The sequence below is a fragment of the Vigna unguiculata genome, chromosome 6, assembly GCF_004118075.2.
Source record: "Vigna unguiculata cultivar IT97K-499-35 chromosome 6, ASM411807v1, whole genome shotgun sequence".
NCBI lineage: Eukaryota > Viridiplantae > Streptophyta > Magnoliopsida > Fabales > Fabaceae > Vigna > Vigna unguiculata.
The window spans coordinates 33,453,732-33,475,060 of NC_040284.1; the positions used below are offsets into that span (position 1 = coordinate 33,453,732).

The 21,329-nt window shown below is 33.3% G+C and overlaps 4 protein-coding genes across 5 annotated transcripts; 2 read left to right on the top strand and 2 right to left on the bottom strand.

Moving 5' to 3' along the window:
* Positions 1-1,031: 1,031 nt before the first annotated feature.
* On the top strand, positions 1,032-9,840 carry LOC114187844 (phosphatidylserine decarboxylase proenzyme 2-like). 2 transcript variants are annotated; one of them, XM_028076224.1, is made up of 22 exons: positions 1,032-1,365; positions 1,458-1,537; positions 1,647-1,671; positions 1,770-1,829; positions 2,117-2,185; positions 2,308-2,400; positions 2,480-2,530; positions 2,897-2,980; positions 3,343-3,434; positions 3,650-3,805; positions 3,987-4,071; positions 4,934-5,045; positions 5,656-5,756; positions 6,188-6,235; positions 6,948-7,094; positions 7,299-7,355; positions 7,725-7,820; positions 7,905-7,979; positions 8,303-8,395; positions 8,541-8,627; positions 8,713-8,763; positions 9,584-9,840. In XM_028076224.1, exons 1-22 carry the CDS (start codon positions 1,195-1,197, stop codon positions 9,689-9,691), a joined length of 1,941 nt encoding a protein of 646 aa, XP_027932025.1. In that variant the 5' UTR covers positions 1,032-1,194; the 3' UTR covers positions 9,692-9,840. The 2 variants fall into 2 exon arrangements, with proteins under 2 accessions (XP_027932025.1, XP_027932026.1); XM_028076225.1 differs by lacking the exon at positions 7,299-7,355 and having other exon boundaries at positions 1,034-1,365.
* A 989-nt stretch (positions 9,841-10,829) lies between these two features.
* On the top strand, positions 10,830-11,906 carry LOC114186772 (60S ribosomal protein L44). Its single transcript, XM_028074782.1, has 4 exons — positions 10,830-10,989; positions 11,216-11,395; positions 11,506-11,580; positions 11,674-11,906. The coding sequence occupies exons 1-4, from the start codon at positions 10,987-10,989 to the stop codon at positions 11,731-11,733; spliced, it is 318 nt and encodes a 105-aa protein (XP_027930583.1). The 5' UTR covers positions 10,830-10,986; the 3' UTR covers positions 11,734-11,906.
* A 51-nt stretch (positions 11,907-11,957) lies between these two features.
* Positions 11,958-15,859, bottom strand: LOC114186771 (putative clathrin assembly protein At1g03050). Its single transcript, XM_028074781.1, has 2 exons — positions 14,835-15,859; positions 11,958-14,653 (listed from the first exon to the last, which is right to left on the bottom strand). Exons 1-2 carry the CDS (start codon positions 15,511-15,513, stop codon positions 13,524-13,526), a joined length of 1,809 nt encoding a protein of 602 aa, XP_027930582.1. The 5' UTR covers positions 15,514-15,859; the 3' UTR covers positions 11,958-13,523.
* Positions 15,860-18,635: 2,776 nt separating this feature from the next.
* Positions 18,636-21,329, bottom strand: LOC114186633 (peroxidase 43). Its single transcript, XM_028074596.1, has 4 exons — positions 21,022-21,329; positions 20,721-20,903; positions 20,448-20,610; positions 18,636-19,316 (listed from the first exon to the last, which is right to left on the bottom strand). Exons 1-4 carry the CDS (start codon positions 21,226-21,228, stop codon positions 18,892-18,894), a joined length of 978 nt encoding a protein of 325 aa, XP_027930397.1. The 5' UTR covers positions 21,229-21,329; the 3' UTR covers positions 18,636-18,891.

Below are 21,329 nucleotides of genomic sequence, written 5' to 3' on the forward strand. Positions count from 1 at the left end.
TTCAATATATCCATTTTTTTTTTCATTTTGGTTCTTAACTCTCTTTTTGTTGTTTCAGTTAATATAATGTCAATTAAAAACGTACTAATTGTTTATGTTTTGAAGTAGGGTTAAATATCTTATTGGTTCATTAACTTTCAGTGAAAATTGAAATTAGTTCCTTTTAAAATTTTGGTCTAATTTAGTCCTCAAACTTTAGAAATGTTTGGATTGAGTCATTTTAACCAATCTTTTTAAATTTATTTAACGTTTAAACGTGTTTCATGAGAGCATTTGAGTTGTTTACTCCGCTTGACACATTTTCGCTTCAATGCTAGCTAAGAAATTGTCTTGAAACATGTTTTAAATGTCAAATAAACTTAACAAAATTTTGTTTAAATGACTAAATCAAAATTTTCAGAGAATGACTAAATTAAGTCAATGACTAAAATTTTGTTAAAATGACTAAATTAAGTCAATGTTTCAGAGAATGACTAATTTCAATTTTTACTGAACATTAAGAACCAAAAATATATTTAACTTTTTTAAGTATCGGTATACAAAAGTGATATAATATTTATAAGATATCCTTTAAACTAACAAGTATGAATTTATAATAATATTTCTATATTGTATACGTAAATAATTCTTATAATATATTTATTTAATTATTTAATATAATAAATTTATCCTGATTTGGTTTTATTCAATTTGTTTTAAGTGATGAAAGTCATAAAACTGTCTTAAATACTATGTATGACATGTTTTAATAATACAATATTTTGTCTCTCACCTCATTCCTTGCCAATGAAATTACCATCACAAGAAATAAATAATAAAATTTATATTGTAAAAATTAAAATGGTAAAAAAATAAGATCGTAGAAATCAGTAGCATATTTAAATAAATTTCAAAACATATAAAAGCAAAAAATACGGTGTATGAATAGAAATATTAAAATATCTAAAAGGGTTGGATGAAGTGGCTGTGCTGACGTGGAGCGCACTAGCAACATTCATGATTCAACCGTGTATCGAGGTGGTTGTTGAACATGTGTGCATCCATGAATGGTCACCATTACTGACCAACTTGTTACTCAGCTCAACCTCATTCAGCACGGTAAGAGAATCAGTAAGAGACCTAATCAACGTTTTCGTCATCCAATTCTTCGTTGGATTGAAACATTTGCTAGCAGAGAGAGGGAGAGAGAGAGGCATGGGTCATGAACACTCCAAATTGTCAGAACCGAAGGGATCGCGCCGTGCTCGCTTCAAAGAGCGTTTGCGTCGTCACCTCCACCGCCGTCAAAGCGGCAACGGCTCTTCCGCTAACAAGCCATTAACTGCCGATAACTTCGCCGGAATCGCTCTCCTCGCTCTCCTTAGCGTACGCACATTGCTATTTTTTTTTTTAATCTTCCATTTACTATTTACTTAATTAACGCAGCTGCTTCTTCTTCTTGTTATTCTGTGTTGCAGGCGGAGATGGAGTTCAAAGATAAATGGATTGCGTGCGTTTCTCTCGGAGAACAGACTTTTCGTACGAGCACCTCTGACAGGTTAAGCTCTTCATCTCACAACCACTATTTGTCAATTCTGCGACGTCTATTCTTTTTGTTAATAGTTTGTGGTTTGTGTATTGATTTCGTTTTATTATCGTTGGTGCAGCACAGACAAACCCGTTTGGAACTCAGTGAGTACTCTAAACTGTTACTGTTTCAAATTAAGTATTTTGCTGAAAAGGTGTTTCAAACTATGTTTCTTCTGTATGACTGATTTTTTCTTCTACAGGAAAAGAAACTTCTTTTGGAACAGAATGGGGCTCATGTTGCAAGAATTTCCGTCTTCGAGGTATGTTAAAAGAATTATGACCTTTTAGTCTTTTCCTTCCATATGAACTACTCTAAAACATCTTTTGGGGGATGATGTCACTTTTGTCAGATTAAAATGAATCTTGCGCCATATTTCTCCTGCATTTCAAAAGCATTTTTTTTTTGTCGGTGTCCCCTATTTTTTAAAATATACCGTACAGAGTAAATTTTTTGAAATGTTTTCATTCTGCATCTCCTGTTGCCTATTTTGTTTGCAAATGTTTACCTTAAATACTGGATATAAGTTTAATATTTTTTCACATGTAGACGAACAAACTTTCCAGCAATACTCTTGTTGGATACTGTGAGGTTGATCTACTTGAATTTCTGACCAAGGTGAGGAAACAGACAAATTAGAGAGTTTAGAATTGTTAATATATTGGTTTATTGGTTTATTCTTTGTTGTTTCAGCACTAATCATTTTACACACTTTTGTTGTGAATGATATGATCATGCAGGATTCTGATCCTGAGGCTGAGGTATTCAACCTTTTAGATCCGTCAGTGCCTGGAAAAGTGGTTGGCAACATTTCCATTTCATGCTCTGTAGAGGTATATGGCTTATGATATAAATTCTAATATTATTTGTGTATCGTAGGAGTTTCTAACTATAATAAGCGCATACTAACAGGATCCAATTGAAACGGAGAAAGGCTTTGTTAAACGCATTCTATCTATAGTGGTAAGTTTGATCTCCCTCTGTTTTTGATAACATGTGCCTAATGTGTGGCTTAAATAAAAAGACATACGAAGGTAACGCAAAAAGTGATGATGTATAATTTCATTCCTTTACATGAGGGTACTGATATCGTGATATTAAGCCACATTATGGCTGTGCCTACGAGTCCTTGTTTCAATATTAACACACATTCGTAAGATGTTGTACATATTGCTATAACTGATTGAATATATACTAGAGTATTTGGAATCTACGAATCATGGAAAGCACAACATGTAATTTTTTATCGTCTTTGTAATTTGAATATACTGTTCTCATGTTGCACCGTCTAACATTTAATATCAACCTGAGAAGTGATGTTTGATGCAGGACTACAATGAAGATGGGATGCTTTCACTTTCTGAATTTTCTGATCTAATTGATGCTTTTGGCAATCAAGTTGCAAACAGCAAGGTTCATACCCGAGTGGTTATTTTGCACTTAATGTGCTCACATTACCTTATATTTATGAATTATTATCTTTCCAAACTATCTTTAATTTGCTTGTGTACCTGGTTTTCACATTTGAGTCTGATTTGCCGTCCTTCTATTTTCAAGTTCTATACTTTATATCAACCAGTGACATCTTGATTGTTAGTAGTTAGAACCTGGAATTTGGTTATATTGAAGTCCAAATCTTCCCTGCAAGCTTGTGTGGAACTTGTGGTTAAAATAATGAATCTATACCATGCGAATATTGAAACGGAGTTATAATATGATAACTAGTTTTATGTGTACAAGTTTTACTCTATCATCAATACATTATTTTTCACCAGAAAGAAGAGCTCTTCAAAGCAGCAGACAAGAATGGAGATGGTGTTGTGAGCATGGAAGAGTTGGCTTCACTTCTTACTTTTCAGCAAGAACAGTAATGTCCTATCTAAGTTAGAAGTGATAAAAGTTTTAATTTTGTATGACTGTTGTCTTCTTTTGCTAGAAGTTCGACGGTACTTAGTAATTTAACTGGCCTCTCTATATCATTTTTTATGATTTGATGATTTACAATTTTAATTTATTTGAATTACTTTGAAGTTTTTAGTTTATTTTATTTTTATTTTGCTTATATAGCTTCTGGTATTGCAGGGAACCATTATTGAATTGCTGTCCTGTGTGTGGTGAGATTCTTCAGATTTCTGACCGGTTGAACAGCATGATCCACTTGACTCTTTGTTTTGATGAAGGGACTGGTAACCAGGTGATGACTGGAGGATTCTTGACTGATAAGCAGGCTTCTTATGGGTAAATTTCTTCAAATTTCTGCTAATTTAGGCATTAATGACAGACAGGGTATGAGAGAGAGCATAGTCTTTATTGACCTAATGGATTATACCTCAGTTTTATTTACTAGGGTTATGTATTTATGATTTGCATCATATGACAACAACAAAAATTACTTGTTTTTTTCTTTCTGTTTATATAGGTGGTTCTTCAAACTGAGCGAATGGGCCCATTTCTCATCCTATGATGTTGGAATTCGATCTGGATCAAGTGCATCCCATATCCTGGTCCACGATATTTTCCACCAACTTCCTTTTTCTTTTTATTTAACAATTGAAGTACATTTATATGATATATTAGACATAAGTGTATGTTTCGAGTCATTTCAGGAGGTTCATACCTATTTGAAATTTCTTCTTTGCATTGATAATGACTGGGTTTGCCCAATCACATCCAACAGAATTAGAAGAAAGGCTTCCATGCTTACTAACACATATCATCCTAGCACCCTTTTCAGCTGTTACCATATATCAATGTTTGTCATGCATAACACTTTTTAAATTATGGACAATTTGAATTGTGTTGGCTTAAGATCTCCATACATCTCCATCAAGGCAGTGAAATAGATATATCCTTAGGATATCTTTGGACTATGGAATTGGAAAAATGGTTTAGAATTTTTATTTTTATTCCATTTTCTTTTTGGAATTATAGATTGTTCATTTTTTTTGAGTTATACAAATAATTAGACGTTGAATTAGAATTCTAAATTCAATTCCAATTTCCTAATTCTACAGCACTGGTTGTGTGAATATGGTGCGTAGGGGATGAGAAGTGTGGGTAATGGTTGGGATGTTGACAGTATGTGCAGCAGTAGCAAAAATGAGGAGGGTGATTTCTCAGTATGGAAGTTAGGAATTGACAAATTCTAGGGTGCTAGTTGACCGGAATGAATCAACTTAGTTACTATGGAATTCCATGGATATGAATGCAATTGGGATTATGATTCTGTGAGGGAATTTCCAACATAGAAATTAGGAAATTTCATTAAATTCTATTTCTATGGGTCAATTATGGTAATTTTAAACCTAGATGTGTGCCTCTTGACCCTCTCAACTTGTTATTTAGTATTAACTTCTTTGACATCAGGTATATGATCGGAAGTCTCAAAGGCTTGTTGAAGAAATAATTGACAAAAAGATTGTTTTGTCAATGAGAGCCATTTATCAGTCTAAAATAGGCCTTGGCCTAATGGATATAGGTATAATTTTTTTTATTACTATTAATGATTGAAAGAAGTGCTTGGCTTCGTTTATATATAGCTTCACCATTAGCTAGTCATCACCACTCCCTATTGTGGGCCATGTGGCAGTTGCTGAGGTGTTGTTGTTCGTAGGGTTAATGCTATAGAATATTGCTTGTTAAAAATTGCTGTACAGATATTAGATCTAGCTGCCATTCTTTAAGATGATTTAGTTTATTGTAAGTAAATTATATTTGAGAAAAATACATAAGAATAGATAATGAATTTGAGAGGTTGATTTTCTCTCTCTTAAGATCTTATATTTATAATTAACTTTCAAGGTATCAGAAACAATGTACTAGAGTGAAGAGAAGAGGATAGAAAAAGTTATATCTAGAAACTAGTAACTTTTCAATAAATTTTATTTAAGACAACTTATTCTAAAAATTATAAATGATGGGAAGTTCTTTGGAAAAGTATTTGTCATAATGAATCTTTATGGCATTCGGATCACTTGAAACCTGCTTATTGTGGCCAATTTATAGATTCAAAATGGATTTGAATGATTTTTTTTTCTTTTTCATAGAGTTACTTTTTGTGTTTACATTAGTGAATCTATCGTATGCAGGGGTGAAGGAGCTCTTGCAAAGCATTTCTGAAAAGCAGGGAGCACGAATGGATTCACCTGAATCGTCTGCAGATATTCCAAGATTTATCGAATCTTTTAAGGTGTAACAATGCTTCTCTTAGTTCTTTGTGAATCGCATACTTTGATTTTGACATACGAAAGTTTGTAGTTGTGCAGTGCCTCTTGACTAAGTTTTGACCAGGGTTTCATTTATTACGGTGCCCTGTAATTCAACATTATGGTTTCTTTCGAAAATCATGTATGATGCAAAAGTTAGTGTGTATTTAGGGTTAAATTCGAAAATTTTGTTGTATGAGTGTTCTTTTTGTTCAAGTATTTTTGAACTACTTTTTGCTGATTTTGTTCATTATTCTTTAGTTTATTTTCAGTCAGGAGACAAAATAATTATTCTACAAACCGATTAGGGTGCCTTTCTTTTTTCTGTTTTGTGCTTTAGTTCTTCGTGCGCTGCACTTGTATTTCTATTGTTACTTTCTTCTTATAATAAATGTAACTGTTGTGTTGTCTGTAGGATCAAATCAATTTGGCTGAGGTCAAGTATCCACTGGAACACTTTAAGGTAGGCCAAACTTTGTAATGAGTTTTAGTTGATATGTTATTGATGCATAATTGCTTCGGACAACACTTTCTGACCCTGTTAGTTGTTTTAGTACGCTTTGCTGTTCAGTTCAATTATGCTGAAACTAACGTTGTTTCATTTCATCATATGCATACAGTCTTATATCTTAATTTTAATGAAGTTAAACATTATATTCTGCTAATTTTTTTCAACAAACATAACCTTGTCCCATGTTTCCTTAAAGCTATTGCCATGCTTTGTAGCATCGCTCTCTTGTCTATTTTTTAAAATAATCCGATGACCCCCATTCCTGTGAACCCCCAAACATTTCTGTTGTTAACAGCTTCTATTCCCGATTTAAGTATATCAACTCGTTGAATTTTACTTTTCCCAGCCAGTCTTGAAACCAACAATTTATGTCAATCTTGCCTCCACCCTGACCGTTTCAGTTAGATTGTTGTAGAATCTCAACTGCCTTCTAGTTGAATAGATCTTCTCTATTGATCTTAACATAAGTTTATTTAAGGGGGAATTGAAAGAATTTGTTTTCCATTGAGCTAGCAATATACAAATTTGTTTGTACAAAAAATTGGAGTAAGGATGAACGGAAATTCGGAGCAATGCGTGTGCTGAAAAGTGTGTGGGATTTTAAACAGTAGTGATTATTTTGTCACATAATATTATTACAGATCTTAAATTATGGTCTGTGCAGACATTCAATGAATTTTTCATTAGAGAGTTAAAGCCTGATTCTAGACCAATAGTTTCTGCTGAACGTGATGACATTGCTGTATGTGCTGCTGATTGCCGTCTTTCGGCATTTAAATCAGTTGATGATAGTAAAAGATTCTGGATCAAGGTACTTCACCTCTTTCTTACAACTCTTGAATATGGAAGACTTCTGATCTCGATGATGCAGTTTGTTTTAAATATATTACAATCAAATTTCAAAATCAGTTAGAAGCTGGAAAGTATTTCTTATTTTCAGCTTGGAATTAAATAAGATGATATTATTGTGATTTTATTTATTGAACTAGGGCCTGTTTGACTCACCTTACTTTAGGACAGAGATGGGGGGCAGGGAGGAAATGGTTTTGCAAATATGAGATTACAATCTCAGGTTTGTTTTTGGCATGCACTGTTTTGCATGAAATCAAGCTTGATAGGTAACATACAAAACAATTTAGATGCTTAAACAATTTTAACGATGAAATTTCCGTAGTGTTTGTGGTAACTGGAAGTTAACTTATCATCACTATGTTCACTGCTTTTTCTTTATGATATTTTTCCGTTTCATCACTTTTTATTTCCAAGAAGTTATAATATAATATTAAGCTAAGCCCATTGATGAAATTGTTGCCAGCTAGAGGCAAAGAAAATTATATTCCCTAAAATGTTAGGATATCCCTCATTTTCTTGTCCTTTAATATTTTCACTTTATTTATTTATGCCAAAAGAAATGTTTTTGTCACTATTTGTTTCTTTTTAGGGTCGAAAGTTTTCAGTTCAAGGTCTTTTGGGGAAAGATATGTGTTCCAGCGCTTTTGTTGATGGAACAATGGTGATTTTCCGTTTGGCACCACAGGTATTTGTTGCTTTCTTTCCAAGTTATTTTAAATTTTTATATAATTTGATTTCAAATTTTAATTCTAATATGTATTTATTACAGGATTATCACCGTTTCCACTTTCCAGTATCAGGAACTGTTGAGCAATTTGTAGATATCCCCGGATGCTTGTATACTGTATGTGTAATAATAACTTGAGGAAACACACACACAGATAGATAGATATATAGAGAAAATAGGTTATACGCACAGATAGTGTAAAGTAATTTTACATTCTCTTCCAATCACAAATTATCATGTCAGTTTTTTATTTTTACTATAATCTCCTTACAATTCATACTGGTGGTTTTTTATGGGTTGACAACTTGATAATATAGATTTCTTTAACACTGTAAGTGTATAAATAACCACTAAACTCTCTCTCAATATACACACATATATATACTCTTTTTTTTTGTCAATTCATACTTTATTTTTCCTGATAGTGTCGTACTCTTCAGGTCAATCCCATTGCTGTAAATAGCAAGTACTGTAATGTTTTCACGGACAACAAGAGAGTTGTTTCAATAATTTCAACAGTTGAATTTGGAAAGGTTGGTTGTGTCTGAATTTTTTGTTTGACTGTATCCTTCTGAATTTGTTCCTTATACTTTTTTCCCGAGTTACCTATAGTTTGTTGTCTCTACCATTTTATAATCTCAAACCTGTATTGACCACCATCTTATAATTTGGATTCAGGTGGCATTTGTTGCAATAGGAGCGACAATGGTTGGTAGCATTAATTTTACAAAGAAAAAGGGTGACTCTGTCAAGAAGGGAGATGAGGTTTGTCAAGTTACAATTGTTACCGTTGTTCGTTTCTTATATGTTGTCTTTGTTTATAAGTGGCATTTGTGTGCTTAATTTACAGTTTGGATATTTCTCATTCGGTGGGAGCACTGTCATTTGCGTTTTTGAAAAGGTTGGTATTTTTATTGTGAGAATGTTTGAAATTTATTTCGTTGGACATGGTGTTTATTATTCCTGACATTGCTGACCTGATTTATATGTTTAGTATATCATACAAATGATTCGTCTTTATCATGTCATTCTTGTTTGAAGAAAAACTATCAGACTATCAGACAAGGGCTAGAAAATCCTTTATCCAATTAAATTTAAATGTTTCACTTGAAACTATAACTATATTACTAAGTTTAGCATGCATGCTCCTTGGCATTTCTATTATATATACAGGCCAAAATTAGTGTAATATTCAGATTGAAGGAGGATGCCATAATTGATTTTTTTAAATTCAAGTTTTGATAGGATTGTACAAATGATGATGGAGATTGATGCGTTCTCACTTGCTATGGATGGTATTAGTGAAAATTTGTAGTTTTAATGGATTTTTTCTTTTTATGGTATTTTCCCTTCACAAATTCAAAAGACTTGAATTCGATAATTTATTTAAGGGAAAATCCATTAACTACTCTACCAATGACTTGTTGGTAAAATATATTGAGTGTAGAGCCAGTTAACGCGTAATAATTACTTCTGATCGAATTTGTGAATTTTTTAAATGTGATTTATATGAATGAACTTTGGACAAATGTTATTTAAGAAAACTACGTTACTAAAGTCCACCATTTCTTTGGTTATAGTTGATGCAATGCAAATATACAATTGATGTTAAAGAATTAATATATTTATTACCATTTTTGAAACTTCATCGTTACAGAGCTTTTAGCTGAAGATTGGATTGGAATATATGCACGCAGTGACATTTTTGTTTTTCTTTGCAGGATTCAATTGCAATTGATGAAGATCTTCTGGCTAATAGCACCAGAGCACTGGAGACCTTGGTTTCTGTAGGGATGAGATTGGGCGTCTCCACGAGAAAATTGTCTTGACATTGGATTGATTTGGAAATGTTGAAATAGAATGCTGATTTGTTTTAATAATAACAACATATTCTAATCATGAGAGTTCTTCTCCCAATTTGTAAAGTAAATCTTTTACAACCTTATGAGTAGATATCAAGGTAAGTTATTTAAAACTTCTTTAATGACTTTTGCTATTAATTTTCTAAATAAATTCCTTAAGAAGACTTAAATGGCGAAGCACAGAAAAATAGCACAAACATGAAAAAAAAACTTTTAACAGCCTTTTTTTTTTTACGGAGATCACATGTCTTTTTAATCAAAGCCAGTGATGTTTAATAGAAAAGCACTTAAAATTCAAGTGATAGTAAGATTGTTTAATACAAAAGCAGCTAAACGACCAGACATCTACTTGCCTTGACATTGATCAACCAAAACATCTGTTATCAAACAAAAGTTGATGGCTTTGATTATGTTTGACACAGAGCATGAAGGATGTTGAACAATGGTAAAAACTTTTTGCAATGTCAAAACAAAGTAACGTTGTGACACAATCGGATCATAATGTGTTACTCAATTTAATTTTAGTTGATAAATAAACAATGGATTTGGTTTAGAGTTTACTGTTGGTGAATTCACATCAACTTCAAACAATATATTGAGTGTTTTGAATGCTCTTTTATGCTATTTACATCAAACTAACACGGATCATGTCAAAGCTAAAGTGATTAGTTTTAGCGTCTTTTGCAACCAGTTGACATGAAAAATTTAAAATATATCCATGTTTTCAAATTGGAAAAAGACCTTCATTCACTTATTTATTATATTAATTTTAGACGTGAAAAATTGATTAAGGATATGTTTCAAACTTCAAAGCAAATGCCAATTTTTTTCCTACTACTTAATATGCTATCAATTATTATTATTATTGTTTTTGTTCTATTTTATCCTCTATTGAGCACATTGTCTTCACTTTACAGCCACGGAAACTATACAAAAATTAATATATATATATATATATATATATATATATATATATATATATATTATTTGTTAATAATATTATTTTTAGGATTTCAATTTTTAAAAAGTAACAGAAAATAAGAAAAGGATGTATATTCTAAAAGGAGTGGATAAGGGGCGGGTGAGCGTTAGTTCAAATTGGGCCTTTGTAATATTTTTCCAAAAAAATAAAGCCTGGTCCAGTCCGTCTAACCCTAGTTCCTAAAGCCATTAAAACGCAGGGCATTATCACTGGTGGCCTTATTTTCGCGGCGCACATCAGAACCCTACTTCTTCAGATTCCGATCGCACGCGCCGTCACTATGGTAACCTTCTCCTCCATCTTTGCACTTCAGTTGTTATTCACCGTCACTAGATAACTCTGCTATCACCAACTCATCGGCCTTAGATATTTTTTTTATCTTTCGAAATCAATTAAATTTTTCCAAAGCCCTAGCTTAGTGAATTGGATTTGAAATTGAGGAATATGCCTCTATTGAATTGAATTGGACGTTAGGTCGTTTTTGGTATAACGTTTTTCGCCGTGAACAGGTGAACGTTCCAAAAACGAAGAAGACTTACTGCAAGAGTAAGGAGTGCAGGAAGCACACTCTGCACAAGGTTACCCAATACAAGAAGGGTAAGGATAGCATTGCTGCTCAGGGAAAGCGCCGTTATGATCGCAAACAATCCGGTTATGGTGGACAGACTAAGCCTGTTTTCCACAAGAAGGTTACTCCTTTTGTTCTTTTCATTTATCTGCGTCCTATTTATTAGTCCCATAGAATTGAAAACCTTTATTTTTGTTTGCTGATAGATGATTTTTTTTTTTCATTTAATAGGCTAAGACCACCAAGAAGATTGTCTTGAGGTTGCAATGTCAGGGTTGCAAACATGTCTCCCAACACCCAATTAAGGTCGGTGTGAACAACTTTACGTTTTATTTGGGTTGGTGTATTTTTGGCTTGGGATGTATGTGGCTGATTGTTGTTTTTGTTTATGTTGTGCAGAGGTGCAAGCACTTTGAGATTGGTGGTGACAAGAAGGGCAAGGGAACATCTCTTTTCTAGGTTGAGAATTAGGATTTGCAGCTTTTGTGTTTCTGCAATGTTGGAATGTTTTGTTTCTCTGTGGATTTATTTGCTAGTTATATTTATTATTTCGCAATACCTTATTATGTGATCGAGAAATGAAAACTATCACTGATATTAGTGAGTATTTGTTTGCCTTCTCTTGATTATCTCTTATGGTAGCCTTCATCTATTCGTCCGTATGCCTTGTCTCTATTCTTTAGCTTCTGGGTTACCTAGTTATTCGGGGGTGCCTCGGATAGATATAGTGTTTTGGGATCATATATGTGAAGTGCAGTCCTCAAAGTGTCCATACGTATACTGTTAACTAAGCTAAGGAATGGTTATATAGTTGTGAAGCTGTAGTTACATCCCCTTCCTCTTACACTTTTAGATCGTGTCTAACTGTATAAGTAGCCATTGATTTAGAGGAGCCATGATTTTGTGAGTTCTAGTGAGTCCTCTGACTAAGTTTCAGCCTTGAATTTTAGTGAGTTGGCATTGCCTTCAACAATTCTCGTGGCTTTGCCATTTGGTGCAATAAATTTGTTCTGGAGTTTGATACTTAGTTAAGTTGTCTGCACTTGTCTTAAATAAGTTTGCGAATAATTATTTCTAGGTTCTTTACGTAAAATTCCTTTGAGTGTAGAATATTTGTCTGTAGTTACATTTTTTAGTCTGTCTTTTGGGGTAGAGGTGCTAAACTAAGAGCAAACATAAAATGTTAATTCAATGTATTTATGATATGATCTTAAATTGTGTGCTAGGAAATTATGTTAGCTTGTATAAATAACTGGTACAAGTAGCATGTACTGTATTGGATCTGTATGACTTGGGTTTAGAGGAGAACGGGTGACAAAATCATACATTAAAGCGATCTTGTCGATGAATCCGTCCTTTATTGTAGTTGTCATTTTATTTTTCTCCTTTGGTTTCTGACAATGTGTCTCTACATTTAGATGTCGCTGAAGATTAAAATGAAAAGGTAAAATGACTACATACTTGTGTTCTCTCTACTTTAAGATGATGGGAGTAAGAACAACTAATAGAAATATGAAATGAGATAACCAAGTAAACAAGAAACGTTGAGTAATTTGATGACTGATTATTTGAACTTTGCTTTTAAAATTGGACGATGTTTGTAATGAATCCTTAAAAATTAAAACTAATTTTAGTTTAATTTTGTACCCTTTTTTTTTTCTTTATAAGGAGTAATGGCAAAATATTTTGTTACGAATTTGATGGGATTTATGTAATTAAATCGAGAGCAAACTTTCAATGATAAAATCAATTGAATTTTGATTATCAGTGAGAATAGAACCTGAACTGAAGTAACCAGAAGACATTGCCAATTGTTTTTGAATTGAAATGTTGTACTGTTTAAACATTACTGTATATAGTAAAAATTGAGTTATTGAATAATTAATGTCATTATTAATTGGATACACGGATAGGTTTTAGTATCATTTAGTATTTTAAAATTTAACTCATCTGGATGAAATTCGGTTCGTGTCAAATCGATTGGGTGGGTTTATTCAGGAAAAAGTTCGTAACAGTATTTTACTAGCTTTCTGAAGTGGGCAACGAAAGAAAACATTTAACACCATTAGATTTTGTAAGCGATCTTAGTTAGCATCGGTAATCTTTAATGTCTTTTTGCATTCGTATTCTAATAAAATAATGAAAACATGTGTTTCTAATGTGATGAGTAAAATTTTCTGCCATTCAGAATAGGGGGAAAGAGTGAAAGGGTAGGGACAGGTCCCAACGAAGGAAAAACCTGTCTTCTGTTAAAAGTTGGTGTAATTTTGCTGATAGCCTCCATTGTAAAAATGATTAGTATTGTTAGAGTGCAGTTTTGCGAATGCTGTTTGTCCTTGCACGCCATCCTTTGCATATTGCTGCCACATCATCTGTTCTTCAATCAATAGCCTCTGCTTCTTCTCCATATCTGACATTTGAACGTAAGAGGGAGGTGCCACAGCCAAAGAAGCTGCAAATGGATCTGAATAGGAATTGGAATCTCCAGGTCCTGTTGTTGGGGGTGCTGGCAATGCTAGCATTGCAGGCCTTCCAGCTGAACCAAGTGCCACACTACTAGAACTTCCACTCATCCCATACCCTACTCCCTGCATGGCTCTATTCATCTCTGCGTGTTTATACATGCCATCCAACAACAATGCATCAAAGCCACCACTATATGTTGGCTTTTGGTTCGACAAGTTCGATGTTGATTGAACAAGTGCTGTTTCCCAATCTGCCTCTTCATCAAATGCATGCCATGGAAGAAGCGCTTGTGTGGAACCTGGTGCCGCTGCTGCTGCTGCTTCTCCATCAAACAAGGCCAAGGTCAGTTTATCCCCTTGTGATTCACTAGTCATCGTGTCATCTCCTAAATTCAACAAATCACCCTCTGTCTGCACCACTTTTTCTTCCTTTGGCTCCTCCATCACTTCTTCAACCGTTTCCACCTTGATTTCCTCAGGTGCTGGTAGTGCCTTCGTCGCATTAGGATCCTCTTCCGGTTCTGGCTCTGGTTCCGGTTCCGGTTCCTCCTCTTCTTTTTCATTCGTATTTTCTAGTAGTTCAGGTCTGTTGCATTGTGCTAATGCGGACTTGTCCTTGATAAACTCTTCCATGACCTCTAACTTCTTTAACGTGATCCTTTCAATCTCAGGGTACTCCGAAGAGCGTGCAATTCCAACGGTCTTAGACCATCCGTAGAAGAGGTCTAGCTCCTCAAATTGCTTCCCGACGCGGCAAAATATGTCATACACCTTCACACACTCGCGTACCTCCATGTCAGGGAACCGATCAATCAAGATACTCAGTATTTCTGTTGTATCATAATATATCAGAAAACTCTCCTTCACGAGCGGGTACAGAGCCACTGTCACAATTCGATGGTTCCTTGCCGCCCCTGTTGCATTCAAATAACCAATAACATTGTTTTATGCATGTCTAATGTGTAAACACTAACTGGAAGACATTTCTGATCCTTCATGATAGATTAAATAAACACGTTCAATATGATGATGAAAGATAATAAATGACGCACTTTGGAAGGAAATTTTTTTCATCCAATAATCCCAATTACAAACCTGTGGGGCGACAAGCTAAAAAGCGCTCAAGCAGCAAGTGCAAATGCTGCATTTTGGAAAAGATTTGCTCTAACTTCATGTCATTTACTGGTGTGGATCTTACAGCCATTTCTCTTTCTTTTTCTATTTCTGCTTCTTCTGTTTCTGTTTCTGTTTCTCTCTCCTCATCTTCATCAACACTATACATGCCACGTCTCCCCCGCCGGCTCTGCATCTTGTACTCAAGCCTTTCATCTAGAAACAACGCACACGTGCGCACAAACGCAGAGAAGTCCCATGAACCGGATTTGGAGTTGTCACGAAAATCAGACAAGTTGAGAAGACGAGTCCCGCGTCGAGTGGAGAAGAAAATTTCTTGTTCATACGCAGGATCACCATCTAATAGCAGCCTTTCGATCAAAATGATCGTTTTCAAAGCCACAGTCCAGCTCTTAGTCTTGTTGAGACGCCTTGCAAGGGTGTTAACACATGCAGTGATGAATGCTCGAGAGTAACATGTGAGGCTCAGAATCTCCCTTATGTACTTCTCTTCTGCAGGGTATTCATCGTGCCTCGTTGCCTTCACAATCGCCACATCAAGGTCTGCAAGTGAAGCGCTGCTTCCCACCTTCGCTAGGCCTATGCTTGTTTGATCCTTCACTGCCCCAAGGGCTCTTCTCAGTTTTGAACTTTGTGGCATGCTTTGCTTTATTACCTCCTAGATATTCTAATTTCCTCACCTTTTCAGACCCAAACTTCAATATTACCCCCTTAAATATGTTCAAACCCTGCAAATTTATTTTCAACCTGCTTGGAGAGAACAAGAAGGAAGTTATTGAGATTTGGGAAGTTTTTTTTTTTTTTTTTTTTTTGTCTTAATCACAAATGTTTACGGATATCTCTGGCATGTATAAAATGTTGTCTTTGTTGGAACCTTCATGCCAGATTTTGTTACAGGAAAACGAAAAAAAGAAGATAAGAAAGGAAAAGGTAGATAGATTTTTCTATCTGTTCTCGAATTCCTCTTCTCTTTCTTTGTTACTCTGTTTGGTTACAACCCCTAAGCTCAAATTGGGTAAGCATTCCCCGTTTTTTTAGCATAAAAACGTGGAAAACAAAAGAAATGCAATGATATTATTGTATGCGTTAATACCCATTTGAAACCAGTTTCACTCTACTCATTACAACTGGGCTTTTCCATATTTGGTACGCTAACTTCACCCTTTGACCTTTTCAACGCCCACTTTAACGACAAAAGTTTTCTAATGAGAGTCCAGGCTAAATTTTCCTATCTTTTAATTAATTTTCACTTCATGTAAGTTTTGTAATCACGAATGAGAATGACAATTTTATTCATAGCTAACAACCTTTGGCGGCTTGGTGAATATGACGAAAACATTACGTAAACGAACAAATATGGCTTTTTTTAGAGCACTCAAATGTTAATTCATGCCTCAAAAAGGCTGAACGGTGGTCACAATCCTCAGTCAATTTGGGTTTTGTAAAACTGTCACAATGTAGTAAAGGGTAACACCACCAACACTGCAGACTATAAAAATAACAAGTGGAACACGTTTGCTGAAGATAATTATTATTTATCTTTCTTATTTATTTTATATCTTTACTCTCTCTATATATATGTCTCAAGATCCGAAATAATCAAAGTTGAAATCTAAGTCTCATAAACACTATATAAGAAAAAGAAAATACCCATAAATCTAATATATCAAGATTTTAACTTAAAAATGTAAATCAAATTCAAATTACTTCTTCCCTATTAAATCTTCATAAACAAATCCATCAACACCTCATGGAGAAAGAACAAAACATGAGAGTTTTTGCATTAAAAAAAATTATATATCATTATCCTGTATAAGATACAAATTATTCCTCTGACTTGTTAACTATGAAAAAGTTTTTTCTTAACTTCCCTAAGATCTAATTTGTTTGCCATGACTGTTGCGTTTTAATTTTATTTTCTATCTGTTTCAATTCCTAGAATTCCTTTATTAAAAAAATATTAAAGATTTGGATGTGTGTCACAGAGGATCAGGGTTTGATTTATATTGTAAAATTGTATGAAAATTTGAAATTTCTAGTAGTTATTTCTAGTAATTATTATGTGCATTGAAATGCGAGTAAAACCGTAATTTATAGTAGTCCTTGAAATGATGTACTAATGCGAAGGAATTGAATTTTTTATAAGTCACGCACTAAGATTCACCACAAATTTCAGTCGTTATAAATTACATTCTGAAATAAACGAAATTAATCCACTTAAAAATAAGTACTGATGTGCCCAGATTTAATACGTTATAAGGATAAACACTTTATATATTATGACTTGTTCTGTTTTGTACATGGGCCTTTTATATGTCTTTAGATATAACTTTTCAACTATATTAAATATAACTACTATCAAACCACAATAAATAGATCTACCTAATACTATCAAAATATTATAATGAACTTCTAATCTTAAAGCATTTTTCCAACTATCCACATTTAATTTTACCCAACATAAATCACCCACAGAAGGATACATATTTAATCCATTATAAACCATCCACTAAGACGCACAAGTTTAATCTGTCATAAATCACATTGTACACATATTTAATCTGTTATAAATCACGCACTAAGACGAACAAATTAACACATATATGATTATACATAATATTCTTTATAATCTTTCCTTCCTTATACCTAAACTATGATAGGTTCAATGTATATGTAATTTTTTTACTTTATAAATGAATAAAATTATACAATCAAAGTTGCATATCTTTTTAGTAGTTAATTCCTAATTTTTATATTCTTTATTGTTAGACTTACCTAATTTTCTTATTCACCAAGTGTAAGATATTATTGAGATCATAATGACTTAGAAGGGAGATTTGTAAGAAAACTCATTGAAGTTATAACAAAAATAGGTATAGTAATTAGTAGTGAAGTTGTTGATACAAGTATTGTAGATGTAGCTAGAGTAAGTTTTACTAATTGAATATGTCTAACTTGTCTTACTTATATGGTTGAGTTAATCTCTTATCAACTTAAATCTAATAGAGAGATAACTTAATTTCAAGAGAACCTTAAATATATCTTATTAAAAATAACTGTAGTATTAGTTATTGGATTTTTTTCCTTTGTAGTACAATACCATTTATACCAATATTTTTTGTGTATAAATATAATTATAGAACGGTAGTTATTGTTGTAATTACCAGCTTTACATTGACACTATTTGGAAGTATATAAACAAAGTTTTAAAAACTGTCTAAGTGTTAAGCATTGTTTTTTACTTCTTTTAATTTATTAAATTGCTATGATAGCATCAATATCATTTAATTGTCCCTTTAGACCTCTTCTATTTTTCTATTTAAGAGCAACAAGAGGAATTGTTGTCTTAAACATAAATATGTAAATTTATATTATGAAATAGTTTTCTTTGAAATGCCAATAAAACAATGATTTATAATGAAATAAATTTGTGTGTCTTAATGCGTATTTTACAGTAAATTAAATTATTTTGCTTTAGTGTATAATTTATAACGAATTATATTTGTTCACCATTTGATTTCAAGGATAACTATAAATTACTTTATTTTAGTGACATTTTAAGAAAACTATTTCATAACACACGTGATGTTTTAAATGTGTGTATGCCTCGGTGAATAATTTTGCTTTAATGCATGATTCATAGCGAATGAAATTCGTACAGTGTCATAAAAACAATAGATTAAGACAGATATCAGATTAAGACAGATATCGAAATATTGATTATACTCGGATATACAGACGGCATTTAAACAAATTACCATGAAGCAAATGTAGAATCGACGAACTCCATTATTATTAACCCACAGCAACTAAAAAACAACTTAAATCCCAGTCAACATTTACACAAATTTTCCCATGGGTGTGATCCTTTACACAAATGAAGTGCCCATTGAAAACTTGAAAACACTTATTATAATAACATATAAAATCACAATATAAAGCAGAGGAAGATTTCCACCTAAAAAAAATAACAAAACCAGAAGCCATAAATAAATTCATTATTGGTTGCTTATTTACTTCAGTTGAATTGTGAACACACTGTCCTGATTTCTCCAAGGAAACCTGTCTTGACATCGATTTGACCCATCCTCACGAATGAATCAACAAAGTCAGCTTCAAAAGAAGGCTCAAACGTTTGACCAAATGGAGAAAAGTAAGAGTCAAGAACATTCTTTGTGGCTATGTCATCATTAAGTCTGGCATCAGATTCTAACACAGCAAAACCTTCCCTTATGTTCTTCAGAATGTGTACGTCAAAACTCTGTTCACTACCTTCGTCAATGGCTAGCCGAACATTAACATCCCCATTCTGAGGGCACGTTGCCTGCAACTGTGGAAGAAAATTTGGACTAATCGATGGGTCTGATCCCTCACCACTTGGAAAAAAGTTGTACAGTCTTCTAGTCATAAAGAAGCATGCTGTGGTTCCAATTGTATGTGCACCTGATTATTTTCAAAAATCACAATGTTACACCAAAAACAAAACACTAACTTTTACAATCTTTAACCACACCATATTTGTCACTGTCATATAACAGAACCTAGTTAATTTATCATAAATTCAGTATTTATAGGTTCTCAAGTAATCAGAATACAAAAAATAAATATGTAAGAGAAAGGGACAAACAAGCATACATATCTCTATCAATATTAATACCAATTAATGTGGATTGCAACTGTAACTCTGCATGTGCACCATTTGTAAGATAAGAACTGTCTCATCTGCCACCATTTTGCATTGGGTTTCATACGAAACTTTAAGCGGTCAATGAATTAGGTGAAACCAAACCAATGAAACCAAAGCTAAGTATAAAAGAAAAGGGAAATGAAAGCTGGCACACAGAATGATAATAATACCATTCAAATGAACCCCTATTCTTACAGCTATGTAAACTTAAATATCTCTTCCTCCTGATAAGACATGAATTAAACAAACAAGTCTCACATGTAACATTTATATATCATCTATCAAATACAAAACGTGATACATCTTTTAGCAGAAATTATGCTAAACAGATATAAATGGACTATATGCAACTAACTATTCAGAATCATATAGGTACTAAGTTTATTAATAAATTAAAGTGGTAGCTGTTATGTCAAGGTTTCTTGAATGGTGAAAATTTGTCAAAAAAGGAAGAGATTAGTTAAAAAAATGATGATCTCATATCATATATTTGAACAAAAGATACCGTGTTCCAAAACAATTCCTGCAATAAGTTATACTATTTTTTCTTTATCTTTTTCATCACAATTTCTCTTTCTTCGTTCCTTGTTGGTATAATTACTGTTATAATTTATGGTATAATTAAAAGTTGTCTTCTGATAATTCCTAGGACTTCGACATCAATTTCCCAAATTGGTTCAGAATTTCTTCACTTGCTTTCTTTGTATACTAAAGCGGACAGTAACATCTGCTAAAATAGTTTCATATATAGGTTTGGTAATTCGGCCATTGCACGTCTTTTAGTTTGCTTTTTCTTGCCAAGGTTCATATCACTTTTCCTCTTCAACAACCATGATCTCACCTATTCAGGATCATAAAGATAGCATAGTGTGTGAGAGAGAAAATACCACTGAGAAGAACAAGGTCTTTGACAGTGAGACCCTTATTCAGAAACTTGGTCTTGAGTAGCTCAATCGAATCACTAACATCTGGCATGTCATCTGCAAGAGAAACATTTGAAACCAACCCATCTCTCCGACCCGTTGGAACTTCATATGTTGGTCCATTCGCCTACATTCATATCAAACATGATCTGATATAAACATATACAACAACAAACTCTTGAATCAACAAGAGAAAAAGCATGAATTATAACTCATAATAATGAAGTTAGTAAGTACCAAGACAATAGCTTCTCTAGCTGCCAATGCCACTATGTCTGCACAAGAAACCACACCAGGACAAGAACCTTCTAATTGTGCCTTGGCTTTTTCTATCACATCAAACCCTCTAACCCCCTGATGTCCAAATGCGTTTCTCTCTGATTCTGGACCATTGTCGATCAGAATTGAACCATCACATCCCTGAAATTATCCCATCCATTTCAATAGTTAAAACCAGAAGAAATTGCAGCATGTTATATATATATACATACAAACAAAAACTATGTTGTTATTATTATCAATAATATAACTATATTACCTCAACAAAACAGTCATGAAAATGAAGTCTGAGCAAAACAGCAGCCATGTTGGTATCAGAGAGAGCAGCTTCTCTAACAACGTCGCGGACAATGGAATCTACCTGAGGACAAGTGTTGGAGTAGAAACCCACTTGAAGCTGACCATCAGAACAAACCATTAAGAATGAGAAGAATAAGAGAGACAAAACAAAGAGCACCATCATCATCACTGCAAGTGCAACTGTGTATATGAAATAGGACTATGATACTATATATAAGCTAGCACACTAACATATGTGTGTGTATATATATATAATATAATGGATAT

What these genes read in the sequence shown, in the direction of transcription:
- LOC114186771 (XM_028074781.1), bottom strand. Translation starts at nt 15,513, where the DNA reads ATGCCACAAAGTTCAAAACTGAGAAGAGCCCTTGGGGCAGTGAAGGAT. An exon ending in TTTAGCTTGTCGCCCCACAG is followed by an intron (nt 14,654 to 14,834) that starts GTTTGTAATTGG and finishes TGAATGCAACAG; the next exon opens with GGGCGGCAAGGAACCATCGA.
- LOC114187844 (XM_028076224.1), top strand. Translation starts at nt 1,195, where the DNA reads ATGGGTCATGAACACTCCAAATTGTCAGAACCGAAGGGATCGCGCCGT. An exon ending in ACAAACCCGTTTGGAACTCA is followed by an intron (nt 1,672 to 1,769) that starts GTGAGTACTCTA and finishes TTTCTTCTACAG; the next exon opens with GAAAAGAAACTTCTTTTGGA. An exon ending in CTGTCAAGAAGGGAGATGAG is followed by an intron (nt 8,628 to 8,712) that starts GTTTGTCAAGTT and finishes CTTAATTTACAG; the next exon opens with TTTGGATATTTCTCATTCGG.
- LOC114186633 (XM_028074596.1), bottom strand. Translation starts at nt 21,228, where the DNA reads ATGATGATGGTGCTCTTTGTTTTGTCTCTCTTATTCTTCTCATTCTTA. An exon ending in TTCATGACTGTTTTGTTGAG is followed by an intron (nt 20,904 to 21,021) that starts GTAATATAGTTA and finishes GGATAATTTCAG; the next exon opens with GGATGTGATGGTTCAATTCT. An exon ending in CTAGAGAAGCTATTGTCTTG is followed by an intron (nt 20,611 to 20,720) that starts GTACTTACTAAC and finishes ATATGAATGTAG; the next exon opens with GCGAATGGACCAACATATGA.
- LOC114186772 (XM_028074782.1), top strand. An exon ending in AGCCTGTTTTCCACAAGAAG is followed by an intron (nt 11,396 to 11,505) that starts GTTACTCCTTTT and finishes TTCATTTAATAG; the next exon opens with GCTAAGACCACCAAGAAGAT. An exon ending in TCTCCCAACACCCAATTAAG is followed by an intron (nt 11,581 to 11,673) that starts GTCGGTGTGAAC and finishes TATGTTGTGCAG; the next exon opens with AGGTGCAAGCACTTTGAGAT.